The following is a 27,432-nucleotide window of genomic DNA, read 5'->3' on the forward strand; positions in this document are numbered from 1 at the left end:
AGCGGGGCCGGCGTCCCGGGGGCCGGGGACCCGCGCCCCCGCCGCCGTGCATCCCCACCGGGGTGCAGAGCCCGACCCAGCCCCGGCGGGAAGGCTCACCGGGGGCCCCTGGACCAAACACCCCGGGGTACCGCATCCCCGGCCACCCCTCCAGGAGCCGACCCGAAGCGACCCTGCTTAGCTTCCCCCACCCTGCCCCCGCACAGTAAGTTGGCACAGGACTCCCCATCTCTCCTCCGTGGCACCGCCTCTTAGCGACGCCACGAGCGGCCGGGGGCGGGGAGCCGCCTCAAGAGCGCGCGGGCGGCGGGCGGCGGCGCCTCTGAGGGGGCGCGCGGGGTGGCGGTGGCGGTGGCCCTGGCCCTGCCGCGAAGGGCGCCTGGCCTTCAGCGCCACGGAGGCTCCCTCCTCAGGAGTCAAGCGGGAAGCGTCTTCGCACAGGCCTCGTAGAGATTGCCCCCGACGCCCGCCCTGCCTGGGGTCCTTCCTCCTCCCCTCCTAAGCGGGAGAGGACGCCGGGCCCGAGGGACACCCTCCCACCGCTTCGTGTAAATCCCTCATCTCCGGGGCATTCCTTTCACTTCTAGGTGGCATCATCTGGCTGATCAGCCTTTGCCTTTCCCTCTAACCACAGAAATCGGCAGCAGTTTCTCTAGAAAGCAGTTTAAGAAGCAGCTATTAACTGGAACCACTTTTTTTATTATAGCATTATTAATACATTTTATCTTGCAGCAATATCTGCTCCTTGTACCCACCCCAGGATTCAAAAGGCAGCAAAGCTCCCACAGAAATCAGTTTTGCTTAGCTTAAAGCATAGTCTTAAGGTAAAACACTCATCAGGTGTTTCTCTTTTCAACTCTCTGTAACACTGATCAGGAGTACAGCATCTTCCAGTGGCCATCTGAATTCCACACAGCATGAACAGCACATGCAGTATCAAGTTTTGAGGACTGACCTGATCCCTGGCCAGGTATCTCCATTAAAATAACATAGCTGGGGCTTCTATGGGCACAAATACTTCTGCTTCCTGTTACAAGACCTCATTTTCAAATACTTAAAACTACCAAACGCTGATGAAGCTTTAGTTTGACAGTGTCAATCACTTCTGAAGACAAGGCTGGAGAAAATACTTTGTTCACGTTAACTATGGCTTGAGACTTTCAGATGTCCTTATTGGTCTCACCCCCCTTATTTTGAACCTGGGAAATGAAGCTTGGACGGGAAGGACAGGCAAAATGTGCCAGCATTGCATATGCTCTTCAGCCATCAGAAAACTCACCCAAATTTACCTCAGAAAAGACACGCTTTTGCACAAACTGGCGAGACTAAGTGTAATAGCACCTCAAGGAGACTCTGCCCTTGCTCAGAGCTCAAATCACTCGCTCTGTCAGGGTACCACAAAGGATTTCAGGAGAACATTTGCTGGAACGGCTGCTCCAGCCAGAAGATGAGGGGCAAGTTCTGATATGTGGAGGATCTGTCTTGACTACGCCTGCCAGCATTTGGCTGATACCGAAGCCAAACAGAGATAGGAGGCACTGAAGGAGAAGACAGAAAAAGGAAACTCCGGGTCTCTTAGTCAACAACAGGTAAGAAGAACAAGACTCGGAAAAGGAGCCCTATTGGGAAAACAAAAGGTAGGAGGAGGGGTAGATTAAAGAGCATAAAACCTAAGGACACTAAGAACAGGGAAAGGCGGTGATGCGAGGGACCTGTACCTTTTACAACATGTAAGATGGAATGTGAGACTGAATTTTGTTTTTTTTTTTGCCAGGGAACAGCTGTAAAAACCACCAGGAATGTGCTTCAGGCCAATCTAGTGCTTTTTTTTTTTTGGTCTACTTTAACACTGTTATTGAATAGTATTACACAATACTGGCATCTTGCTTTAAGGTGATTTCTCCAACATTTTGAATACTGTGTTTTTAAGGAATGTCTTCCTCTTGATCTTCTAAACTGAGAATACCAGAAGGAAATCTGCTGCTCTCTTGAAGTGAGCGGGAAGTTTGCTTGCATAAGGAGAACTGGTTAGGACTCTTGACAGTGTTTCACAGCTTGCACAAAGTTCTCCAACATATTAGAGCTCATCTTTTTCATTATTCTTCTTCAGGAAAGAAGCAAGGATATTGAGGCTTTTCTGGAGCTCCTCCTTTTTTCCATCACTCATTTTGTTCTTCTCGATCAGTTTTGTGATTCGGACAACTTCATTAGCAGCAAACTCTTCTCCCTGCTCCAGTATCTTGCTCATAATTTTCAAGTATTGCTCAGCTGACTTCTTCTCAGTTTCTTTTGTTTTTTCTAAACTCTCTTGCCCCTTTTTCAGGAGGGATTGGCGTTCTGATTTCTCAGTGGTGCTCACAAACTTGCTGGCCAGCATGTCGTACTCTTTCAGGCAGCCTGGCATCCCCAGATAGATGCCGTTACTCTTCAGCCAGCGCTGAATAGCCCTGGCCTTAATTTGGCCGCTGTAAGGTAAGGGATTGTCAAAGTCACCATCCTGGAACAAGTAAAAAATAGGGAACTTTTCCTTATCCAGCTTGTACTTTTCTCCCAGCTCAGTGTTCAGTTTATCACCATAATCTATCAAGACAAAACGAAACACAGAAAAGCACAGTACGTTAATCAAAAGAAAAAAATAAATTAGGATTCTCTCCTACACAAACTCGTAAATATTTGTCTCCAGAGTTTCAACGCTTCCTAATAACCTCTTTGCCAGGAAATGCCATACACTGAAACAAAAATACCCCAGAATATCACTTCTGCAAGGCAAACCATCATTAGGTTGTCCAAAGAAAAACACAAGATTCTAATGGTGCTTCACTGTGACTGTGATAGCATAAGACATCGGCAGGACCTCTACGTACAAACCCTGTCCTCCTTATGATAAATTAATAGCCATTTTTTTCCTTGTTTTGCTCTATCCATTGATTTTGTTTGATTTTACAGTTAAATGGATTTTTTTCCTGATCTATGTGCAGAGAGTGTACACTTACACATTTTAGTTCTGACAGCATGCCAAGATACAAGATGTTTTCTCATCTTACATAAATTGCATTTATTCTTGAGGACAGAAAACATACTTAAAGAGATCTCAACAATGCTACTTTGCTAAATCCATGTGTGTTTAGAGATGTCAGCATGGGTGAAACTTCCCAGTTAGACAATTCCTGTAAGCTTAAATTCTTAATTCTACCTACAAACCGACACTCTACAAGAGTGAGTAAGGTGACAGTGATCCATTCTTCACTGCTTTTCTCTTAAAGCCAATTCAAGAACATCAAAGTACACCAGCCATAACGCAACGGCCACTTTCTCTGCTTTACGAGCAACAAACGGAGGGTTTGCTACAATGAATTAATCATACCACATTTGCTTTATTTGACCAGGCTTGTGGCTAAAGCATGATTCTTGCAAGGCCTTTTCCCTAGAAATGGACAAAAAGGTTTCTCTCAGCAAAGAAAGAAAAAAAAAAAAGACAAAAAGTGCTACAAATGAGGAGGGTAGCATCCAGTTTAGCAGCGTGGGCTGACTTGCTTCATTAACCAGCCGGAAGGAGATAAGCAGCACTCCTACGCTCACCGCGGGGGGCACAGCGGCAGAGCTCAGCAACCGGCCAGAGCAGGTGCTTTGGTCCAACAGGGCCGGGCCCATCTCATTTCTCACTATCACAATTACCTCAGAGCCTGTTTTCATCAGAAACTGCAGCGAATTTTATTTCCTCCACACCAACCCATACTGTACTAATCTGTCCAGAGTTCCTCACCTGATATTCCCACTTCAGCCACCAGAAGATCTTCACTGGAGCCTGAGCTCTCTGCCAGCTTTTTAAACTCATCTTGTTTCTCACCATATGGATATTGTGTATCGAATTTCACAAGGACAAACTTATGCTTTGGAATTACCTAAAACAAGAAGAAGAAGAAGAAGAAAAAAAAAAAAAAGACAAAACTTTAGCATTTCAGGTTTGAGTAATCTATAAGTCACCTAAGGTTGCTTTAGCTTGTTCTTCTTTTCCTGTGCAATGAGCAGATGCAGAGAGGGAGAATGGAAATTTTATAATTATGGCCTTTCAAAAATGACTCACTGCAGTGTGGAGGAAAGACTGAGCTTTGGGTGTACGTATTCCTACACCAGATGATAAAGATGGCACGTGGTAGGTTTGGGGGATCTGACAATACCTTTAATTATACCTGATTTGCTTATTGTAAATCTGATTACCGTCTTGGAAGTCAGCCAGCTAAACAATTTCCAGTGGGACATTAAGAGGACAGAGGCCAAATCTAGTGTAATTCTGAAGCGTCCCAGCATGAGAACTGCAGCTCTTAGCTAAGAGGGGAGGTGCGGGGAGGGAGCAGAGATGCTGGAGGTGCTGTACTGGTTCAGTAAACGGAAAATTCGTGTTTGAATTGATTCCTCTTCGCTTCTGCTGTTGAGTTTTGCTCTGCTCGGTTGATGCCCTTTCAAATGAGCTTGGAAATGGAATCTGTCACCTGGTTTGGGATTTTTTTCTCCCTCCAGGAGAAGACCTTGCAAAATCTTTTTTCTAGTGAACAGGGTCAGATTGCAACACAGGTCCCCACCTACACAAAGTGCACTGCAAGCACTGTTCAGGCACTGACATAACAGCTGGTTGCAACAGTTAACAAAAGTCTTCAAGCCCTGGGCCTGCTGATCACTTTATTTACTGTCCCGATAAGAAGCGAGCATGGCAGGTGTTACAGCTTTGATATTTCTGCTGGTCTTTTAAACTCCCTCTTTCAGCATTCTGCCAACTACTTCAAATTCTTCTTGTTGCAGAAGAGCTGGAAGGTCCTAAGGGTTGTAGAGCGCCGTAGCGCTAAAACACCAAAAATGGTTTGTCACAGCAGAAAAATCAAGCGGGGGGGTGGCATGTGGCAAGAAGTATTTGCTCATGCCTGAGCAGTTTGTTTAGGGCTGATGCTTTTCAAACAGCTCAGCTGATTGTTGTCTCTTCAGCTTATACTGCTACAGAACACGCTTTAATCCTGCCATACGCCGATTCCCTTTCGACGGGCGTCTCGCCATCTGCCTCAAGCTGGGCCTGCGACACCTGTCACAGCACTAGTTGCTACTGAAATCAAAATCCTGCCTCGCTCTAGGAAGACACCTTCATTTCAAAGTGATTCAGCGGAGAAAAAAACCCTCAGCCTGGCAGAAGCCTGTTGCTTTCTCTTTCATCAACAAAAAAGAACCGAAACCGGACCAGGCAGAGTGTGCTCACGGCCCCGACTCGCTCCCCTGCACCGTCCTGCCCTGGGTCACCGGCACGGGCAGAGCAGGAGCCAGCCGACAGCGGCTCTTCTGCTCCCTGACCGGAGGCCGGGGGCGCGGGGAGCCGGCCCGGCGCAGGGCCGAGGGGCCGCGGCGGCAGCCGGACCTCGCCCCGCCGGTGCCGCCGGCCGGGCCGGGCCGGGCCGGGCCCCCCGCGCCCCCCGCCGCAGCGCTACCTTGGCGGACCCCGGCGGCACGGCTCCACTTGGACCGCGCCGATTGGCTGCCCGCCGCGGCTGCCGCTCTCCTATTGGCTGTGGCGCGGCGGGCCCGCCGCCTCGGCCATTCCGCGAGCCCCGAGCGCTCCCCCGCGCCGGTGGCGGTGGGGGGGGGGCGGCCCCGCGCCCGCAGCCGCAGCGCACCCCCGGCCCGCCACGCCGCCTCCCCGCCCCCCCGAGGCTGTCCGCCCGTTGCTATGGCAGCCGCGACGGTGCACATGGCCGCCGCGCTCCCGGAGCGGCCGCCCGGCCTCCCCCGAGCCCTCTGCCAGACCGGGCTGCGCCCGCCGGGGCGGGCCGTACCTTGTAGAAGGTGATGGCGTCGAGAGGCACGGAGCCCTTGGTGTGCAGCGCGCTGCCGCCGGGCAGCGCCAGGCCGAGCAGGCAGACGAGCAGGGAGCCCGCGGCGGCCGCCGCAGCCATGGCGGAGCGCGGAGGGAGCGGGGCTGCCGGGGCCACGTGACCGCACGGAGAGCCGGCCGCCGCCGGGGGCTCGCCCCGCCCCGCCAGCCCCGGGGCCAACCGGGGGACAGGGGCAGCGCTCCGGGGGCCGGACCTAGGCCGCGGCGGTGGGGCGGGCAGGACCGTGGGAGCACGAGCGCTGATCTAACGCCGTCCCGCTTCCACACCGCGCGTGGAACGGGCAGGGGAGGTGGCGGACAGGGCGCACAGGCAGCCCCTTCCCTCGGGGGGCGGCACGCGGCGGTGCTGCTGCCAGAAAAAGAAATGCAAGCGGGCAGCTCGCTTCCAGCAGCAAATTCGCAGAAGATGAAGGCAGGCGAAAGGGCAGAACGCGGGATCTGGCCTCGCAGGACAGCCTGCTGCGCTACGGCCACGCAGAGATTAGCAGAGAGAGGAGAGAGCGGCCGGTGGTGTATGTATTTATATACAGCAGCAGGCCAGGCATGGTGGCCACTGCCATAGCATTGCCACAGCCCTCTCAAGCACATTTTTTTGTGCTACTGGAGGAGGTATCTCAGCCAGGATGAAGTGCAAGTGAGCAGTGCAAAGCCTCAACAGCAGATTGACATAATAACGTCAAAGAACAGACACATCCAAGCTCCCTTGCCCCAGCAGACATCATCCTGAACCCAGTCTGCAGGCAGAAAGCAATGAGCATTTCCCCCCCCTTTCCATCCTCCCTCTTTGCAGGTAACTTGATTTTTGGCTTGCCCTGCACCAGGATGATCTGGCTTCACCAAAGGGCTGACAAAACTAGAGAGTGTAGGCAAGCACTTCCAGACCATCTAGTAGAAAAATGAAAGAGGCAGCAATACTGATTTGTAACGAAACTGACTTTTATATAAATTATAAACCCATCCAGTTTAAAGCAGATCATTTGCAGTTGTGTCACTTAAGTCCGTAGAAGGCTGAGGCATACATATCTTCTACAGTCATAAATTAACAATGAATAATCAAGGAAGAGAAAGTTCAGATAAGGCTGCAGATACAACAAAAAAAATCCCCTCCCTCTAAGATTACTAGCGGTTAAAATAAAGTCATGATTATCAATGATTGCAAAATATAAATGCAATTTTTGAACAGTTAAAAAGTACAAAAATGATGGGCAACACAAACAGGCATTGTACATTTTGTCCTGTATGTAGACAAAGCAGGGTAGGAGATTTCTGACCTTTATCTACACCAGACACTGATTTTAAGCAAAGAGGAGAGTTGAGGAAATCTGTAAAAGGATCGTGGCTCATGATCCCAGTAGTATAAAAGCAGTATTTTTTCAGTCTGTAAACAGTAGTCTTGGTAGCTTCTTCTAGGTATGTTTTTCAATTCATCACCAAAAAAAAAAATCCAAAACAAACAAAAACAAATATATCCCAAGAGTGGAAAAGGGGGAACAGCAGCAATGGGTTATAGCTTGAATTTCTTATCAGGTCCCTGTGGGACATATTCTGGAGGGGAAATGCTCTTTCGTAAGAAATATATAATATATTTAACTGTACACAATTTATAGGGGGAGAGAAATTCTCCCTCTCCCTCTACCAAGTCCCCAGTCAGTACATAGTCAATTTTGTACACCGTCTCCTCCTATAGAGGAACTACGCTTGTGAAGAGATGGCACCTGGTTTTTTAAAACACCGAGTAATCCAAAAATTGTATTTGTTTGACAAGCTTATCGTTCACCAGTGGCTGGAACTGGAAACGGGACAGCAGCTAACACTGAGAAGCAGTCGGTATTCCCCCTGTGCTGGCACGGGGATGGTTTGAGGGACCAGCCATCGCTGGACCTGTGCCGTGCCAAATGCCGTGACGGGAAGCGAGAGCAAGCCATGGTTCCATCTCTTCTCAGACTCTGCTTCAGATGACAGACGTCCCCCCAGCAGTTTCAATTCTGCTTTTAAGAAAGCTGATGCAGAAAACGTTTTTTTAAAGCAAGTTCTGCTTTCAGGCACATGGGAGGATTTTAAAAGCTTGGTTATATTAACCTTACACTTCACTTAAATTTTCACCATTGCTTACTGATACAACTGGTTGAATTCAACCTGTTGTAGCAGCAGTGGAAGGAAACTCCAGCATAAATCAGCCCCTGGACTATCCCCCTGTGGATGAGGGTGCTCTGTCAGCTTTGCATTCAATGCTGGTGTTTGCGCAAAGCCCTCTCCAGTTAGCACTGCCACAGGGGAGGGAGGGAGGGGACGGGAACATCAGCAACAGCAATTTGCCTCCTTGAATGAAAAGGGGCAGTGCAGATTTCTGGCTCAGTGCTTCTCTATGAATTGCATCATCTCAGCAATGGGACTGTTTTCACTTACCCTACACATTTCAAAGCATCAACTTCAGTCATCAGTCTTGCTTTAATTTAAGGAGCACACCCTTCTTTCCAAAAAGGTATTTCTATACAACATGTAATAGTTCAGTTTTTTTTTTTCCCGGGAAAAGTATTACTATAAAACAGACTTAACACATTTTGGTATTCTTCCAGCCCAGAGCACTTACCAGACATTGCAATTAAACCATCAGGACATCCGTTACAATTTAGACAACCTGCGGACATTCTTCTTTCCCTTTCAGGATGGGGCAAAGCAAAACTAAATCCAGCAAGAGCAGCAATGTGATTTTTTTTTTTTTTTTTAACACACACACACACACACACACAGGGGGTTTATTTTAAAAAAATACTCTCATCAACATTCTAGCATTACTAACAAAACATACTCAGAAGAGATGACAAAGGTAGGATTGTCAGCTCTCTTAAAACTTTTAAATATAGACTTCAGATACTAGCTGCTTTAAATCAGAAGATGAGGAATCTGTAAAGTCTGACCTGTCCCTTGTATTGCAGGTACATGTAACTTTTTTTGCCTACCGATTTTAGGCTGCATTACTCTTTTAAAAGTAAAAAAAAAAAAAAAAAAGGCAGAAATGCAGATTCAGTGGGAGCAGATGATGCAACTGCACTTTCTAACAGAATGCCTAATGAACTAGTACTTGAATAATCAAAGATCAACTGCAAAAAGCAAGCATACAGTTACAAAAAGTATTCTCAGCCTCATACCACAGCGGAAGCAAAAGTTACCTCTGCCAAACCAAAGCCAATAGAATTTAATTTCTGTTAAAATATTTAAGTCTTAAGTTTCAGTAATCTAAATACACTTTTTGAAAGTCATGATGATTGCTGTTTTACATTAAACTGACATGAAATCAGACCGCAGTGTCAGACCTCACTGCGGCTATTATATACAAGGTCTCTGGTTTTGTCTTTTTTTGCTGAAACACTGATTCCCATCTCTCTCTAAAGCTTAATGGCCAAGTTTGCTCCTCGTCACGTTTGCAGTTTTCCTGAACATGAAAACAACCTGTGCGTACACTGACACCACCTCTTCTCTCCAGCAGTTCTCTCCTTAGAGGAACCTGCCTCACCACCAGGCACGGCTTACTCCCACCCTGCGACGGAGGGCTGGGCTCTGCTGGAAGGCTGTATGCAGAGGGTGTTCCTCCAGTGCAGCCTCACCTCTCCCTGCCGGACCAACACACTGAATTAATTCAGTAGGCCCAGGAGGCTTGCGGACAAAATAGGCAGCTCCAAAACAGGCTCGTTTCATTGGAGGCGGCTGAATGCGGGCATCTACAATTTCTGCATTTCTAAGGCAAGGACCATACAAAAAATTATAAACACTGTATGGTGATGAAAATACAACTCCTTTGAGATATATGCTTTACACTGGATTTCTATTGCTGCTTCTAAAGACCGTATCTCCAGTTGTTTCTAGAGATCAAAAGGGAAGAAAGTTAATTTTCTCCTGTTGCAATATACTTATGAACATGTATAAAAAGTGGTCAAACCCCGATAAGGGTCCCTGCTTCTCATTTATGTACAATAATTTAAATCAGCTCAATACATCTGTAATACCTAAAAAAATTGTTTTATGATTTTAAGTCCTTCATGCACTATGAGGAAGTTCTGGATTAAAGTGATGGTATATTGGATGTTGCTTCTGTCTGGGACTCTGGTGTCACTCCCCTGTGGAGTCTGTCAAGGATGCATTTCTCAAATCTTTAGTTTTTTAATGGTATCGAGTCTCTTTTTCAGCAGCTCTCCAATTTCCTGAACTGAGTGATGGTAACTGCTCTGGACCTTCCCTTGCACAGTCTTTGTAAACTTTTTTTCTTCCTGCAAAATGCAAAAGAGAAATCATTCACTCCACAGCAACTGTTTAAATCCTCCCGTTAAACTTCCCCCACCATCTCAAACACTGATAAGAAATTCATGAGGACCACAGTGTAAGTTTACAAAGGGAATGTCATCAGCACAGAATAAGCAGTACTTGCTCAGCAGCAATAATTCCTGCAGATACTGGTATTGCCTACACAGGGCTGGTAACACATTAACATTTCTTTCAAAACTTCTGGAAACATCCTTGTGCAAACTATTTGAGGCTGAAATTGAGAGTGCGTGTAGCATTTTATTTTAGTCAGCATTTATTATAGTTCAGAATTTCTTATACAGAAAAATGAAGTCAAACACTGACCAGCTAAGAGACTCTTACACCAAATTCCAAAGCATAGTGAGCCGCAGTGCCTGGGACAGGTTCAGATGTCACCAATTCAGCAACGCTAGTACCTAGCTTTCCCAAAGGGATAAGATTCCCTTTAATGTGCAGTTTTCTAAAATGCCCATGCCAAAAAAAAGGCTTTTAGGAGGACCACCATCATGCAACACTGTTGGCACTGCTCCTGCAGGCAGTGAGGTTAGCACTGACCTACCATGAACGATGCTGTATTTCTGTATGCAGAAAGAGCAAATCCTGGTACCCAAAGCAGCAGCCATAGCCACTGTTCTGCCAAGAGGTGACTTGCTATCAAGATGCCTTTTGCAGACACTCGTACAGATAACAGCAGCAAAGCCTGCGAGGCACAGCCTGAGTAAACCAATCCGATGTGGGAAAATCTCACGTCAGTGGCAAGGTTCAGCTGACACATTGCCAGTATCACTCCATTCACACCAGAATTTTCACTAATACCCGAACACAAGGACTTTTTCAAAAGCACCTTTTAGCTCTAAACACACAGAGCTGCAAACGTAGCTCCTGGTCTGAGTAGAGCTATACAGACTGCGTTTATCAGGATTTACCGCAACCATGTCAAACAACAAACAGAAGAGCAAACATCGCGAACAAACACAGGAAAAGCTGCAGACTCCCACAGATGCTTCTGCTCAAATCCATGTGAATCTAACAGTTGGGTCTTGCAGATCTGCCTTGTGTAGTAATTTGATGCCTTGCATCAAAGGGAAGATGAAGGGATTTGCTGACTCAGCGAGGAACCAGAAAAATTACAAATATCAACAATTATCTGAAGATGTCTTATCCCTTTAAAGTGAAGATTCCTTGATGATATTAAGAAAATGTACTTTTTTGGTTTTATTCAAATTTGCATTAAATACAGTCTAAGGGATTTCCTTGCTTTCTAGCAGTTTTTGCAGTTTCTCTTTTTTATATATATATTTGAGATCATAGAATCATAGAATCATTGAGGTTGGAAAAGACCTCTAAGATCATCGAGTCCAACCGTTGACCCAACACCCCCATGCCCACTAAACCATGTCCCTAAGTGCCTCATCTACACGTCTTTTAAATACCTCCAGGGATGGGGACTCCGCCACTTCCCTGGGCAGCCTCTTCCAATGTTTCACCACTCTTTCAGTAAAGAAATTTTTCCTTACATCCAATCTAAACCTCCCCTGCCGCAACTTGAGGCCATTAGATACTTCTACATCAGCCTCATACAGCAACAAGAAAAGGGAAATGTTAAGTAATGTACTATGAAATAAACAGGACAATGTAATTGAAAAAATACAAGTTGGCTAACGGCAGCTTAGGTGGACAGAAGTGCAATTCTGAAATACATGGGTGCAGCTTTTACATCCTCCCCTGTTCAAAAGCCTTCAGATCTCCCATCTAGACAAACATGAGTGCCAATGCCCTGTAAGCCAAATTTCCCTTTTTAGATAAATATACTGGAGGCCTGTTTTTGTCTTAAGTGCTGATTCCTAACTGAATTTGCGGGGGTCCCGGGTAACACGACTTCTGCCTGTGCTTTCTCAAATCAGTCTCTCCCACCTCCCAAACTAATACTGGTGAGGAGACAACTCCCCTCTCAAGCCTTTCTCCTGGAATCCTTTGACAAGGAACACGACTCACCACTCCCCCAGCCCCTCTCCCCTGTGTGTCAGAAGGTGATGCCTATTCCACCACTTTGCTGCCTTGCACCTTTTATCTCCACCTGCGTTTCAAAAGCACCATAAAGGAAATTCCAATTCTGTGCTTTCAGCCACCTCTAGGCTTTTTAGCTGGACTCTGACACTATCTTCAGGATCTCAACCACTGTTTTAAACAAATACATTCAGAGTAAGTACTGAACTGTTACAAGATCCCTTATAACAGTAACATTAACCTATCTATCACAAAATTTAACTCTTATCTGATTGCCAGAGCTTAAAAAGCCAAGCTTCCTCATTAGGCCCATGCTTCACATGTCTAAGTTTGGCATGAGGTTTGGCATGTGTAGTGCCTATTACTCCTGCCTTTGGTTTTCCCCATATAGCTGGGGGCAGGGGGAGTTGCCACTTGTTTTTCTTTAAAGATCAAGTAATTGTTTCCAGGGAAGTGACTAATCAGCAGTAGGTGAGTCTCAAATGTTTCCTGGAGTAAGTATTTTACATCCATTATGTCATGCCAAAATACAGATAATAGAATAAGTCATATCACAGACAACAAAATGTTAAAACCTTAAGTTTCTCTTCACTAACGTACCACACAAAATGAAAGTATTTTCAAATTCCTATGTTTAGATCTCATTGAGATTATTTTGTGCAGTGAGCTAGAGCTGATCAGATGAGGCAAAGTCACTGTCATTATAAAAAACCCTACCTCACTGCTCTAAAATTAAGCTTTCTAGCAGTCTGGTCCCTAACCTCTGGTTAAGAGCAATTAAGTCAATCACAAAAGGTGAGGGGTTTTTTGTTTGTTTTCCTTTTTTTTCCCCTTCCAGTAAAACATTTTGGGGAAAAGAAGCTTTCAACAAAGTCATCCCGTCGGCACGTACATACAGGCTGTTATAGGTCACACACAAATGTACAGAGCACACAAAACATGATGCAAGTTCTTACCTGTAAAAGTAGAGTGTCCTTGAAGGACAGCTCTTCAAGTTTTAGTGCAGTCAGAATTATTTCAAGCCCTTTGATGTGATCTATTACATTGGAAGTTAATGTCTGTAGTTCAGTAACATAATCCAGAAAATGTGTAAATACAGGTGGCTATAAAAACAAATACATTTATAAACACATATTAATGCCTATTCAAATGACTATTTCATATGACAACTCACTTCGTAACATCTATCATTCTATTCCCCCCCCCAGTGCTAAGCTATAATCTACCTACCCAGATAAATACTATCGGTTAACTAGTTTACTGTAGTGCATTCAAGGCAGAAAGGCCTGTGATACTCTAAACTGTGTTTCCTATCAAAAACCTGTCATGTGATGTCAGAGATGTGGCACGTCACCATTTGATTTTAAATAGAAAAGGAGTTTTAAAAATTAGTACTGAGTAATCTCTAACATACATCAGCCTCTACAAGGCAAAGTTTACGAAAAACAGTTTATTAACGTCATCTATCCTGATTTTTCTTTCAGTATAAATATGCTGTCGGATTGGGGGTGGGGGAAGAAAAGAAAGGGACATTGTCTACCATAGCTACACTGCTTTCTTTTTTTTTCTTCTTCTTTTTTTGCAGGTTGGATTTAAACGGTCGGAGGACACTGTCACAGTAACTTGATACCCACAGGGCAATGGAGATCGTCTGGAAAAAAGGTACAAGTATGTTACAATTTGCATTTACAGGAGGCTTCTAAACTCGTTTTAGCGTTCCTACTGATAAGACTCAGAGTAGTTAGAATACACAACAAAAACTCTGCTTTCACGAGTGACTGAGATCAAAGAACTTTCACTGTGTTTTAGTCCCAACATTTCTATCCTGAAGTTCTCAGAAATTTCTAGTTTCCAAAGGAAAAAATACCTCAACAAAGAAGACTAGGTTTTCTAACAGGTTTGGATGAGTTTTCAAGGTGCCATCTCTGACTTCAATCAAATCACCTTTACACTTATTGAACAAGTCTGAAAAGAAAAAAAAGAAAAGCCTTATTCAGGACACGTAGATCAACTTAAACGTGTATTTTCTGTACGGTATGTATCTCAGTGCAGTGTGCAAAGCTGTCAGAGGACTGACCACTAAGCAGCTAATGACAAATTTGGCCAAAGCCTCTCAAGAAGGTCCAGCTCTGAAGTTTCCTCTGAATTGTATTTCATTACAAACAGTATCTCCGCTCCATTTATTAGCACACCTGGACCAAGTACCAGGGAGACAACAGTTGCTAAGACTAGGCTGCAAGGTAGCGAAACGATAGGACATAACGACATTCTGTGGCATGCAACACTTCGTGATCAGACAAGCCAAGGGGAATCTCAGCCTTGTTCTCAAGTATCCTTCAAAGGGGCCTGCAGATGCATTAACACACTTCCCCATAATTGCAGCACACTCAGCAGCACATCCTCGGAGCACCATGAAGCACTACCTTAGCTACCAGTGTTTATTCTTGAGTTACCATTTACCTGTTAGTCGTTCTACTAAAGACTTGAAACTATTCCCTATCCTCTCCTGGATTTCTGCTGAATCTTCTGAAAGAAAAAAAAAGTAGTTATAAAGTACAAGTTTGTGTATTTTCTGCTTCCAGAAAACTAAGAGGCATTTAAATGTAATTTAGCTTTAGCAGTCAAAAGCAAAAACAACTGCTTTCAAAGAGGATCCAGTATTACATCAACGTACACTGTACAAAAATGAAGACTTGCACAAAACATTAAATTAAGGCGTCGCCTCCCAGATAATTTTTTGAATGACACTAAGTTAACACACAAGTGTTTGGGTCCACATCAGCCAACGCCTAGTAGTTTTCAAACTAAATGGAGACACATCTCACTCCCTCCCACCACACATCATGACAATCTGGTTAAACCCCTGCCCCTCAAACACTTACCTAGGCCATTGGTATCTAGTTCATAAATATCACTAACAAGATAAAACAAGCTAGTCTGGCATTGACAGCTGCCATTACTGAAGAAGCCAGCCATTCGGGTAGGAGGAGGGCCAAGGACAGGATACTAGGCAAGAAGCAAAGAAAAAGATAAAGGTGTTGCAGCTTTTCCTTATCCAGAACACAGTGTTTGTCTCTGGCACATCTCTCAGTCAGATTCATACACTACAAACTCAGGGTCAGTTAAGTGCATTCTGCAGCCTGCTGGACGTTACAAGATGCATTCAGTTTCTCTGCTTGCATTCATGTTCATTTAATACTTGGGGATAGCTTTTTCCTTAACGGGTACCTGAATTTTTTGTTCTAGAAACTTCTTCCCTGAATCCACTGCCGCTTCCAGCTGCTGAAGCAGGGATCGAATTGTATCAATCTTGGATGAGACGCCGTTCTCTGCAGTCTTTTCAGAGTTCTTTGGTTGAATAGTGTGACTAAGAGGTGGGAGTCCGCTTACTAGCCTTAAAGTTAAAGACCGGATTCGCAACCACATGGTTTCTTCCTCCAGTGAGAGTTTCCTATGTTCTTCAGAAATGTCCCTAGAGAAAGGCACCAAATGTTTTCAGGCAAATGCTTCGATTTTGCAAAGTAGCAAGCTTCACTCAGGTACAAAAGCCTACCCAAAGTTATCAAATACTGTATGAAGAGGAAGGAGTGGTCAGAAATTCAGAAAACCGTATTAATATGTAAAAAGGCAGCACTGCTAGAAGTGATGAATGATGCTTGTTAAGTTTGCAGTTAGCCAGCCTAAAGAACATTTAAATATGGCAGTTGCCCTGAAAGGATTTTCTTCGCCATGTGTGCTTCAAGGAAAAGGTGTGACTCTACAGTTGAGGATATTTCTACTCACCTGTCTTTTGGATCCCAGTTAAACAAGACTGTCAGGTCTCTGTTGTCACGCAAGTCTTTCCACGGAATGTCATCCTCCTCTGGGCTCAGACTCATGGACTTTATACTTTCTTCTAAACTGGATGATCTGAACATGAGAATAAGCAACATTAAATCAAACATTTGATCACTGGAAACAGAAAACACAGCACGCTAGCAAACTACACTCTCTCCACTGATCAACTCTTTTGATGTCAGAAATGCTACACATACATGGTACTGACAAGGATGCTGAAGGGAAGAGCAAAGTAGAAGCAGGGAGAAGTAGCTCACAGGTTTTTGTCAAAGACCTGCAAGCGCAACTCACTACGGTCTCACTTGGCCAGTGTTCTGCCTATGCACAAATCTCCAATTTTTTCACGTGCAAGGTGCTGCACTTATCGCTGCTGTACTTACATATTTGCTTCAAGTAAGAGGTCTAACAACATCCGTTCTGTGCGAACTTGCGCAAAGTGAAGGGAAGAGTTCAGCCTATTTCTAAATGCAATGAATTCTGGGATCTTCTCAAATGCACCATACTTGTAGGCTTGAATGATATATTCTGAGGTCTGGAAGAAAACACACACCATCTCTGTATTAGTTTCTTCCATAAATTCAGAACAATCAGAGTTTAACAAGGTCGCTGCCAAGAAATTGCATTTCTGTGGTTTTCATTAACCCAGAGGTACAGAATCTGGCAGATACTCAACCCCTGGGAGAGGCTTGCACTTTTGCTTGTCCAAGTCACCCCAGCAGTTTTGCTACTTTAATTTGAGAATGTCCAGATGCTCCACTAGGCAGTGTGATTTAATAACCAAACCAACACTAAGAAACATCACGTTGCTGTTGCCACTGAGACTGAAAAATACTTAAAGGAGGGGAGAGATGATTTTGGAAGGCTTTTTCTTTTTTTTTTTTTTTTTTTTTTTTTTTTTTGAGATGCATTATTCAAATCATTGTTTCATCATGAAAGTACTTTCAGACAAAATAAATATATCCCAGATTTTCTGGAACTGACTTGGATGTGCATCACATATTACCGCAACATAGGTTAAAAAAATTACTCACACATTTTTTTATTTCTCTTTTTTATTAGATTTTTGAATACAGCATCACAAGATATCACGCAGTGTATACACATTACAATACAATCTAAACACCAAAGGAAACTGTCAAGGTCCATGGGATAGTTTGCTTCCCCTCTGATGAAATGCAGCAATACAAGGCACACAACTAATATTTCACATCAGTCCAAGTAATCTCCAGAAGGAGATTTATACGACGAAGGAGCCCCAAACAAGCACTATATTTTAATGAAATTTTCTAACGGTAGAGACAGAGTGAACAATTTATGCTCCCAGTCAAGACAGATGGCTGTATTTTTTACATCAGAATTACTCCACAAGTGAGAAATTCTGGCAAATAAAATATTTTCTTCTGAACAAGATTATGAAATGCACTCAAGATGAGAGGCATCAAAAAGGCCCCTGGTTAACTGAACTTTATATGGTACTAACAGACTCAACCTGTCTGGAAGGCTCTGAGAGACTAGAAGCTAGTATGAACAGATGAAAGCCACCTTTTTTTCCCCTTTAAAATAAGAAATGTCCTCTAGGTAGCTCTGTCTTTTTTTTTTTTCCTAAGAAATTTGGTTATTTGCACTGTACGAAAAAAATATGCCAAATATTCAACAACATACCCTCTGATAAACAGCCTTGCAGAGTTCATTGTCAGGCTGCGGGATTGCGCTATGGGTGCTAATTCAACTGCATCGACGTGGTTTTTAAATCCCCATAGGATACGTTGGTGTTCTGTTTGCCTGCAGTATCTGGAGAAATTAAAGACGGACGGACACAAGAAAATTAGAAAGATTACTTGTGATTCTGCATATTTAAAGGAGGACTATCTTGATAAGGATAAAGTTGCCTTTTTAGTTTTGGCCAAATATAGCAATACTGCCTTCTATTCTCCTCCCTGTCCTTGGCATCCTCTCCCAGAACAGAAATATTATGTCAGGACTGCACAGCATCCTAGATGGCTGTTACTCATGGGACCCACTCTTAAAGAAGATTCACTTCAGGCTGTTAAGTTCAGCAAGTCAGAAGGAGAACATATTTATCCAAAGCAATCAGTTTGAATCAGTAGCTATATTTTTATGCCAGACCACTTCGTTTATATCCCACACTTCCTGTTCTAGGCAGAGTCCCACGCACAGCATGCCGCAGGACACGTTCTCTGTGCTGTAGCAGGCATTCCAGCTATCTTAAATATCAACCCAGAGAGGAGCAGGCAGTATCTGAAATCATGTAAAAAGGTAACTTTTAGAGGATAGTCCTCCTTTAACATTGCAGTTAGATGCCGTTATGGGACTCGAATGGGAATCTGGTATCAGGACCCAGAGTATAAAGGGGCAACCCCAGCGGAACCACAGCAGCACAGAAACTGGTAGCAGATTCTGACCCTGTGATACCTGGGACATATCTTATGGTAAGGAATCCCTTTTTTCATCTCCACTCTTGCCATGCCATCATCCTAGGTGAACAGTACCCTGAATTGAGCCTTCACCTCCTGCAATTTGCACCTTACGGTTGGTTTAAAGGACACTTGCTATTTGCAAATTAGTACAGCTTTTGATGCATTTCCCAACTAAAAGGATCTTAAGGTGATAACCACTGAAGTGTCCTGAACACATGAGAGATTTGGCTAGCTGAGATCAACAGTGGCTCATGGTCCTCTGGTCGCAATACTCTGTCTCCAAGATGAGACATGATGCGAGTGGGTTCCAGAGTCACATCCTTATCTTGTAGCATGAAGAATTATATAATGCTGATTGCATCACTTTCGCCCCTCTTGCAATTTCAGCCTTTTAAGGTGTGGTAGTGGGGCAGGTTGAACCATTCAGGCACTGCCTTTTCAGGATTTCTGGAACACGAGTTGAGTAGCATTTTCCTGGGAACAGCACTTGGAACGTGGCTGTCTTCGTCTGCGTACAGATATTGAGCTACTGGAGACAATCAGCTCTTCTCTGCTGCAAGCACCTTTATCATTCATGCCAAAGAGAAAAACCTTCTTCCAAGGTAACCACACCTGAAGTTACTTCAGATTGTTTTCCAGGGAAAGATCATTTCTTGATGCTTTACAATGCAGTGTTCCCAAGCAGACAAACGACATCCAATACTTTTTTCGGTTCACTTTTTTCACCTGGGACCCAGCAGTCATGCGTTTTATTCAGACAGTTGGTTCCAGGTATGCTTTTCATTAACATCCATCGAGTGACTTTTAAACAAGACTGAACAAGTGACTCCTCATAAAAAAAAAAAAAAAAAAAGGAGAAAAAAGCCGCCACTACCAACAACAGACACGCAGGAGAAAGCTGTCTGGATCCAGGGCTTCACTCCAGCACAAAACACTGCACCCAGGAACCCAAAGACTCTTAGCAAGTAGAGTCAGTACTTAAACAATGAGCAAGTGAGGGAAGCAGATGAGAGCAAGCTCCCATCGTACAATCTACGTGCTCCTCTGTGCATCCCACTCCCTACAGTGAAACTTCTGTGACAAGACACAGGTCACACTAACTCAGCATCTACCTTCCAGGCACAGGTAAATGGCAGCTGGTATCTTGTACACAGGAATAACCCGGGCCAACAGAGCAAGGGTACTCTTCTGAGGGATTACTGTGTGAGCATCTTTACTATTCAGTACAGACAAGTCTTGTGTTTTTATCTATTTCTGGGATGGTGGGAAAGTGAGTTGTATGACTGCAGAGCCTTTGGAGGCAACTTAGCCAGTGGCTGACTGGAAGAGTTACAACTGGATCGCACTTTTGTTTCTTACGAAGTAAAGTAAAAATAATTTTCTTCACCTACCTCTCAACAGTGATCAAACTGTAAAATATAAATATACAGGATGTATTCCCACTCCTCAGAATGGGACTGCCTTGCAAGTTTTAGGGAGATGGACTGACATGCATATACCTCTCTGCCACAATTCTGGACTATTTCTGTTCCTATTTGCCCAATATATTTCCACCAAGACTTCAAGAATGTGTTGTTCCACTGTTCTACCTAACCCATTTTTCATGGATTCCATGGGAATTCTGAAACAGAATTGATATTTTCCCTATGAATGTATCAGAATGTACATCAGAGTGTACTTTCCAAGTAAGATTATTGACAAGTACACTTATTAATCAGCAAGCTACATGCCTAGGGCATGGTGTGCGCTTTAGGAAGCACCTGATCTCTTTGGAGGAATTCAGCTACTCTCCCCTCACCATCTCTTCCATTCCAGTCCCAGGATTCTCATTCAAGGCAACTTTCTTTTCATTCACACCACTTTTTGGGGTGAACCGAATAAAGCAGGTAGTTCCCGTTAGCACAAGACCAGGTTTTGCAATTTGATGCTATCACTTCAAAATAATGCAGTTAGTCAGGGGCTCTGCTCTGCCTTCAGTGAAGCTGAGACTTCAAGACTCAGTTTTTCCCCTCTGAAATCCTCCCAACTCGTCCCTTGCACTTTCCCTACCTTTTAAAGTGATGTGCATTCCCCACCATCCCTGTGTGCCCAGGACAGCCATCACTAAAACATGCTGCTTCAGTGATTGTCATATAAAGGATTCACGAGCATGCCGTCACCATCTTGACCCACCATCCCTGGCTACTGTATGACTTTCCAAAATGCTAGAAGTTATGACACCAGGACTTATTTGCCACATGATATTTCACTTAAATTCTTGCATAAAATTACAACGCATTCATTTAAAAGTAATCATACTTGGTTTTGAGGAGTATTAAAACTGGCTTTAATAAATAGAAAGCTAAAGCAAAACCCCATATAACAGTAAGTTACAAATTCTTGTAACGCGAAACACAGGTTGAGGCAACCTCCACTATAAACACAAAGTTGCACTTATTATTCCTCTTTGTTATCAACCACTACATTTCTGTAAACCCTTACACAGGGCACAGATTTCTGTAAGGCATCTTGACATAACTGCTCTGTTACATGACACAGAGGTTTCTTTCAACTTACATCTTTCTGGTTGGAGTGGAAAAACCTGAGTGCAAAATTGCAGGATTGGGATGCAGCAGCGTAATGGCCCAGTGACTCTGCATAGCGTGTCAGAAGATAGCTGCAACACAACACAGCGCAAGTCAAATACCAGCACACAACCCTGGGGAAACCTGAATTTCAAACACAGCTCTAAACAGCGAACTCCAGCACAGTCCAGCTTTAATGAAAAGTCTGGAGATTTAACAGATGGCAATCACAACGTTCATATTAAAATTTAAGCTTTTAACAGTAATGGAAGGAACTCTTAATTTTTTAAAAAACAGTATGTAGGGGCTTGGAGTTCCTCCATCCACCTTGCTAAGCGTACAAGAGCTTTACTTAATTAGATACCCACACACACACTAACCAAGGCACAGCCATTTGCTATGTTTGTTTTAACGAGCGCTCCCAGGCTTTGCTGAGCAATGACACAAGCCAGAACACCAAGCTATGACTGGCATCAAGATATACATTCCACAAATTTCTTTCAGATTCCCTTTAGTTAATACTCTGAAAATCCAAAACTGATCAAAATTGCACAGGAAAGGGAGTATACTTCAGCATGTGTCTCATGTAATTCCAAAACACTTTTACACAACATCGTATGAAAGTCTGACAATCTGCTAACTTTCAGTAGCAAAGGAAATTGAAGATCTCAGGACTGGTTACTGGAGGGTCACCGTCACCAATTATTCTCAGTATATACTACCCACCCGATGGTGTCGTGCTGTATGTGTTTTGCATCAAGGCTGGAATACAGCTCTGCAACAGGTTCAAATGCACCAAGCCTGCAGTAGATTCGAATGAGCAGCAATTTAAACTGAGCATTAGAAGGACTATGAGATAACCCTTCTTCTAAGAAAGTTAGGCACTGCCACACTGCTGTGTCTTCACCTGGTGACAAAGACAAAACACAGTCAGGCGTGATCAGAGAGAGGCACTGAACACTGACAGCACAATTCACTTCAGCTTTGAAGCTTCCTTCCTCAAGTTACACACCTCTCAAAACGGTCCCATGCATTTAAACCTGCAGATGGCATTCATCAGCCACGTTGCTGCCCTTAAAATGTAACACCCACCCCAGCATTATAGCTGCCCTCTGAGGGAAAGGTGGAGTAATTCCTCACAGGGAATATCTAGCTCACATTTGTATAGAGCAAAGCACTCACACACGGGCACACTGCAGAAGAAGTGACCTTCCCTGATGAGTCCTGGGCTGTTCAGGATTTCTAGCTTAAACGTACAGAGCACTCCCAAGCATTATGCAAGAGAGCAGCACAGAGCCAGGAATTCAGGAGCCCACACTCCACCGGTGACCTGCCAGGAACCTGATGATGGATTTACTCAGGTTAAAGACTAAATCTTCCTTGGGAAAGACAAAGGCGTAACTGACAGCTACACTGAAGGGCAGGATTATAAACAGCCACCATTAGAGACTGACTCTGTGGGATTAGGAGACTAACGGGCAGAGCAGATGTGGAGTACAGGAATACTCAAGACAGGACAACAGGTCTCAGCAGAAGGTTTAGAAGCAGGGGATCCAAAAGACAAAGTATGTCAGGGAGGGAAAGAAATGCTCTCAAAACACCTCTGATATCAGAAGGGAATTGTCAGCAGAACTTGTGCAAAGGGAGAGAAAACATTACCTACACGGGAAACTCGGAACAAGCTTCTGAAGACAGCCAGCATTGAGCTGCAAGTCTCATCAGCAAAACTCTGCCAGGACTTACAGGAATTAATCAGAAAAATTAAATCCCTTTAGAGGTCAGTGAGGTTCATATCAAACACCAACTGAATAGAGGTATTCCTGAAATACCTCATATTGAGGAAAAAAAAACCCCAAAACCAGAAAGCTATGAGCCTAACAAGCCATGCCAGGTATACACTGGCCACAGGGACATAGTCTCCCCATCACATCCATCCAGGGTGGTATTAAGCAAGACACAATTTTAGGAACATACCTTCTAGCCACAGATCAAGCAGCAGGTGAACTGCAAGCAGGCAGTAATAATCTGAAAACTGTAATTCAGTTTTCAAACAAGATTTCCCTAAAAAGAAAAAAGTTACCCTTGAATTACTGACAGTGCTGTCATCTGCTTCTCACATTGTCAGCATTATCAAATGACACAGCTATCTGGCAGACGATAATCACAGCTTAATTTATAAAATCCAGAGTTGTCTTAAAAACTGAAACAACTGCATACATGCTGCATTTGTTTATCACGAGTAGACTTTGGGCCACTTCATATGTTGACATCTGCTGGAAGAAGAAAAGACTCTCCTACAACTGCAAGATTTACAAATTAGTATTCTTGCCTGTGTATTTGTCCTATGTATACCAGTGATAAAGCCTGGCTTTGCTTAAAGGCACAGGCAATTTTGCAAAGATACAAACACACCATCTGAACCACCCAGGAATGTCTCATTTATCTTTAAGATACACAACTGAAAAGAAAAAAAATAAAAGCAAACAGATAATCCAGGTACACCCAAGGATATAATCATAAAGGAGAAAGCAAAGTATTATCTAGCCACACAGTGGGCGCCATCAGCATTTGTGCTGTTCCATCCCCCTGAAAAAGCTCTGAACTTTAGCTCATAAAAAGCTGCAAGTGAACTGCAACGTTAGTTTCAAGATTTTTCTCACCAAACTCCAGTCCATGGCGATATCTTAACATCAATTCCCGGACCACAGTCAGCTTTTGCTTCTTATCCGTGGCGTGATAGATGCCGAGCAATCTTGAGAGCTGCACCACACACAAGTGTTGTTGCAGGGCTTTGATATCAGCTGGCAGCGCGATTTCATTCTCTGCTGTTGCAGACAGAGGGATTACTTCCAGCAATTGACTGATGAACTGAAAGAGAAGCACTCTTGTTAAATTCTGCAGGGCATCTGGGACTGCACAAATGGAAAGCATTCGTTTCCTCCCTCAAATCAAGCAAAAAAGCAAGGTGGAAATGTCAGTATCAACCCTGACATCACACCAAAATCAGTGGTTAAAGAGCTGGCTTCAATTTTCTTTTTTTTTTTTTTTTTTTGAAAGGTGATGAGCACACAGTTCTGCTTGCACTCAATAGCTTTTAGTAAGTTTCATCGAACAGATGGAGGGAAAAAAATAAATCACAGGCAAGTTTCCAATACATTGACACACAAGGGAGTTCAAGCACCTGTTAACACTCACAGTAATAACATACGCAATTAAAATAATTAGTTACTGAAAGGCTTCACAGCACACTTCCAGGAAACAGTGGTTTTGTACTAGCTATTACATTTTCTCTCAATTCTGTAGTAATGCACTGTACTCAGTGAGGTCATCATCTTTGATTAATCGCTTATTTTTTGAATTAAGTTGTAAGAAAAGCAGCCTCTCATTGTTTACAAATTTAATAGGAGACAGCAGACTTCTCACAACATGCAGTCAGGGCTGGACAGTGGTTTTTTGTTACCCTAAAATCCAACAGTGTTTACAAACTTAAAACTGAGTTAAAGCCAATGAATTCAGCTTTACTACATTTGGTTTTGAAGCACAAGAACTGCATCAAATGCACGCCTGAGGAAAAAAGCATGACAGCTGGATAGAAGGAACACATAGCACCATGCACACAAATTCCAGTTTTCCCATAGACTTTGATGAAGACACTGTTGACAAATCTTTTCAGCTTCAGATTTTGCCAAGCTGGGCAAGGTCAACTGAATCACTAGGTTGCATACTCCGATTTACGCCTCTAGGAAGTCAAGACTGATGTAACGACGATTATTTCTGGAATATCTCGTGTGTCTAGTGGCCTAGCAAGATCACCACATTCTCAGCTACTGAACCGTAACACTATTCAGAACTTTTAAAGAAAAAAAAAGACCTCCCCAGCTGTGTATAGCCTCAGTGTGACCCTACTACTTTACCTAGGATACAACAACCTTCAGCATCTTTTGCTGTGAAACAAGAATAAATCTAAGACAATCTATAAATATTTTCTTTCAGTAACTTAAACTTTCAGATTTCAAAAACGCATCAGCACTTTTGGCACCAACCCTCCTCAGCTACACATCTTGACTGAGTTAAACTGCTGCAGATGCACGCTTCAGACACAACAGCTAGAAGACAGCCACACACTGGAAAGACCCTCTAATACATCAGTATGACACCATGATATATGCACTAAATCAGCAGCAGTTTTAAGGTCAATCAGAAAATTTTAGAGAATTTATTCAAAGTCATGGTTTTACAAGCGCTGCGACAAAACTGTAGCCTACACTATTATTTTTAAATACCATTCCCCCCGCTCTGGGTTTAGAATTTGTTTCCTGGAAAGCTAGGATTAAACCTGTTCAGTGCTTCAGGACTTCAGGGTTACCTTGCAATGGTATCACCATTTCCAGAACTACGAGTTAAGTACCCCGCTGACCACATCTCTTGCCAGTGGAGTAAAAACACACCTTTTAACATAAAACATCAGCAGCAACCCATACATGCCAAGGCCACCATTCTCCTTATTGGTGAGACTGTGGGAAGAGCTTGCATTAGAAGTCAAAAAATATTTTAATAAACTAAGAAAACACCACTGCTATCTACACTTTGTTTACAAACATTTTATCAGCAGCCTCTGGCTGATCCAGGATTCTCTGTCTAGCCCTCCACAGCTCTGATAATTTTACACAATGCCTTATAAAAACAATGGGGTGAGTGACAGGATTCCCAGCTGCTGAAGTCATTCAACGAGCTGCTCATGACTCTGCACAAATAGTCTTTTCAGTTAAAGGGAGCTTGTTTCAGAAAGAGATTCTGGAAAAGTTGCCATAGGTCTCTTGGTCACCCCTTGATCAGTATCAATGTGTCTGTTCTTTAGCACTGCAGCAGAGCCAAGCAAAACATCTGTGACACCCTACCTGCATCGTATGAGGGAGAAGATTTTTCCCATTAAACATATAATTTTAATGGGAAAAAACAAGTGATGAGTGGGAAGGGAAAGAGGAGGATGTCTCTGTAAAACAACAGTTACAGTACACCGCAATGAGAACTGCAAATGAATGAACAGGGTGGTCTTTCTCTTTACTGTTTCCACAGTACTCCATTTTGTAAGCTGTGATCTAGAAACAAAAGTGACGAGAGATTACTCATTTAAAAGTGAGCTGATCGGGTAGGTTATCAATTGAACTACAACTCCTAGGGAGCTTTTCATTACAAGATACAAGCCCGTACCTTGTAAATTTCATCAGCATTACGAGCTTTTCATTTTTGATACAAGAATTTAACCAAGACCATCTCAAAGCACCCTGACACCTTGAAATCGTAATAAAAAAGCCAAATGAATACTACATCTGGGTCTGAGACTCTGCAGGATCAAACAGTTTTTCGTCTCCAGAAAAATCCTCTGAATGAAATTGCTCAGTGTATTCAGATGTTCGTTATATTTTCTGCAGTGCAAAGAGTTTTCCGAATTTCAAACAGAAGGTAGAAATTTGATGTTTCCAGTCTTTTAATATGATCCACAGGTATTCTAAGATAAAGGGAGTAGAGTGCAAACAAGCGCTGCAGTTCCTGCCACCACTTCTTTATCTTTCCTTACCTTTGTGTATTGGCTGGATGGGAGGAGATCCACAAATACTTTGAGATCAGTAAAACAGCAGGGTTTGTCCCCAAATTTTTTGAAGTATTGGAACATTAGTTCTTCCGGATCACCTAGGAAAAAGGCCAGTTCATCTTTTTAATATGCTCCATTAGAAGTTGATTCTGTAAAATCACTATGAGAAATCTTTGTTAATGCTTCCCCCCCACCCTTTTGAGATTACATAGCGATTTAGAAAACGGATAGCTGCACTGCTGCAGGTTTTAACAGAGGCTCAATGTCTTTGGTTACCAAGGACACACAGAAAAACCTCAAGAGCTTCATTCAAGCTACTTTGGCAGATAAGAGCTCAGCATCACAGGCATGCATACACAGCCTCCACTTATCTAACAGTAACTTATTTTTGGATGGAAATACAAAAGGAACTAGTAAGTAGCACAGATGTTGCTCTAATCACATTCTCTCCTTTGCTGATTCCCTAAATGCGATTTTAAAATGCAAGTTTTTAAAAAGCAAAACCTGGTACTACTGCCAAAAAACTTAAATGAAAAACCACCCAGAGATTACAGAGTAACAGCAGGACTTTTTACAAAAGCAGTGCATCGGGAATGCACTTTTCATTACAATGTCAGTGACTGTATGCTCCTAGATCCCACAGGTCCTTCGGAAAGTTCCCATGCTTGCTTTTACAAGCCCTGGAGCAGTCTGGAACTATCTGCTTTTCTTCAAGGCTCATCTTCTAATGCTTTCAAAATGCTTTACATACAGACAACAGCACATACATTTTCGTAACAGACATTGTATTTAACTCAGTGATTTAGCAAAGAGAACAGAAAC

The 27,432-nt window shown here is 43.5% G+C and overlaps 2 protein-coding genes across 3 annotated transcripts in view; both read right to left on the minus strand.

Moving 5' to 3' along the window:
- Positions 1–678: 678 nt before the first annotated feature.
- On the minus strand, positions 679–5,948 carry ERP29 (endoplasmic reticulum protein 29). The gene is made up of 3 exons (XM_076352622.1): positions 5,814–5,948; positions 3,764–3,902; positions 679–2,580 (listed from the first exon to the last, which is right to left on the minus strand). The coding sequence occupies exons 1-3, from the start codon at positions 5,931–5,933 to the stop codon at positions 2,078–2,080; spliced, it is 762 nt and encodes a 253-aa protein (XP_076208737.1). The 5' UTR covers positions 5,934–5,948; the 3' UTR covers positions 679–2,077.
- An 842-nt stretch (positions 5,949–6,790) lies between these two features.
- The window catches only part of NAA25 (N-alpha-acetyltransferase 25, NatB auxiliary subunit), a 32,942-nt gene continuing 12,300 nt past the window's right edge, over positions 6,791–27,432 (minus strand). For both annotated transcript variants that reach the window (XM_076353247.1, XM_076353246.1), the window contains 14 exons: positions 26,596–26,708; positions 23,678–23,885; positions 22,992–23,078; positions 21,744–21,924; positions 21,010–21,109; positions 16,396–16,547; positions 15,962–16,087; positions 15,407–15,650; positions 15,061–15,184; positions 14,639–14,704; positions 14,046–14,143; positions 13,719–13,829; positions 13,135–13,281; positions 6,791–10,137 (listed from right to left, as the gene is read on the minus strand). In XM_076353247.1, coding sequence (XP_076209362.1) covers positions 10,015–10,137; positions 13,135–13,281; positions 13,719–13,829; positions 14,046–14,143; positions 14,639–14,704; positions 15,061–15,184; positions 15,407–15,650; positions 15,962–16,087; positions 16,396–16,547; positions 21,010–21,109; positions 21,744–21,924; positions 22,992–23,078; positions 23,678–23,885; positions 26,596–26,708 — 1,880 coding nt within the window. In that variant the 3' untranslated portion in view covers positions 6,791–10,014. The remainder of the gene's footprint in view (positions 10,138–13,134; positions 13,282–13,718; positions 13,830–14,045; positions 14,144–14,638; positions 14,705–15,060; positions 15,185–15,406; positions 15,651–15,961; positions 16,088–16,395; positions 16,548–21,009; positions 21,110–21,743; positions 21,925–22,991; positions 23,079–23,677; positions 23,886–26,595; positions 26,709–27,432) is intronic.

This window comes from Aptenodytes patagonicus, chromosome 15 (assembly GCF_965638725.1).
Source record: "Aptenodytes patagonicus chromosome 15, bAptPat1.pri.cur, whole genome shotgun sequence".
NCBI classification, from domain to species: domain Eukaryota; kingdom Metazoa; phylum Chordata; class Aves; order Sphenisciformes; family Spheniscidae; genus Aptenodytes; species Aptenodytes patagonicus.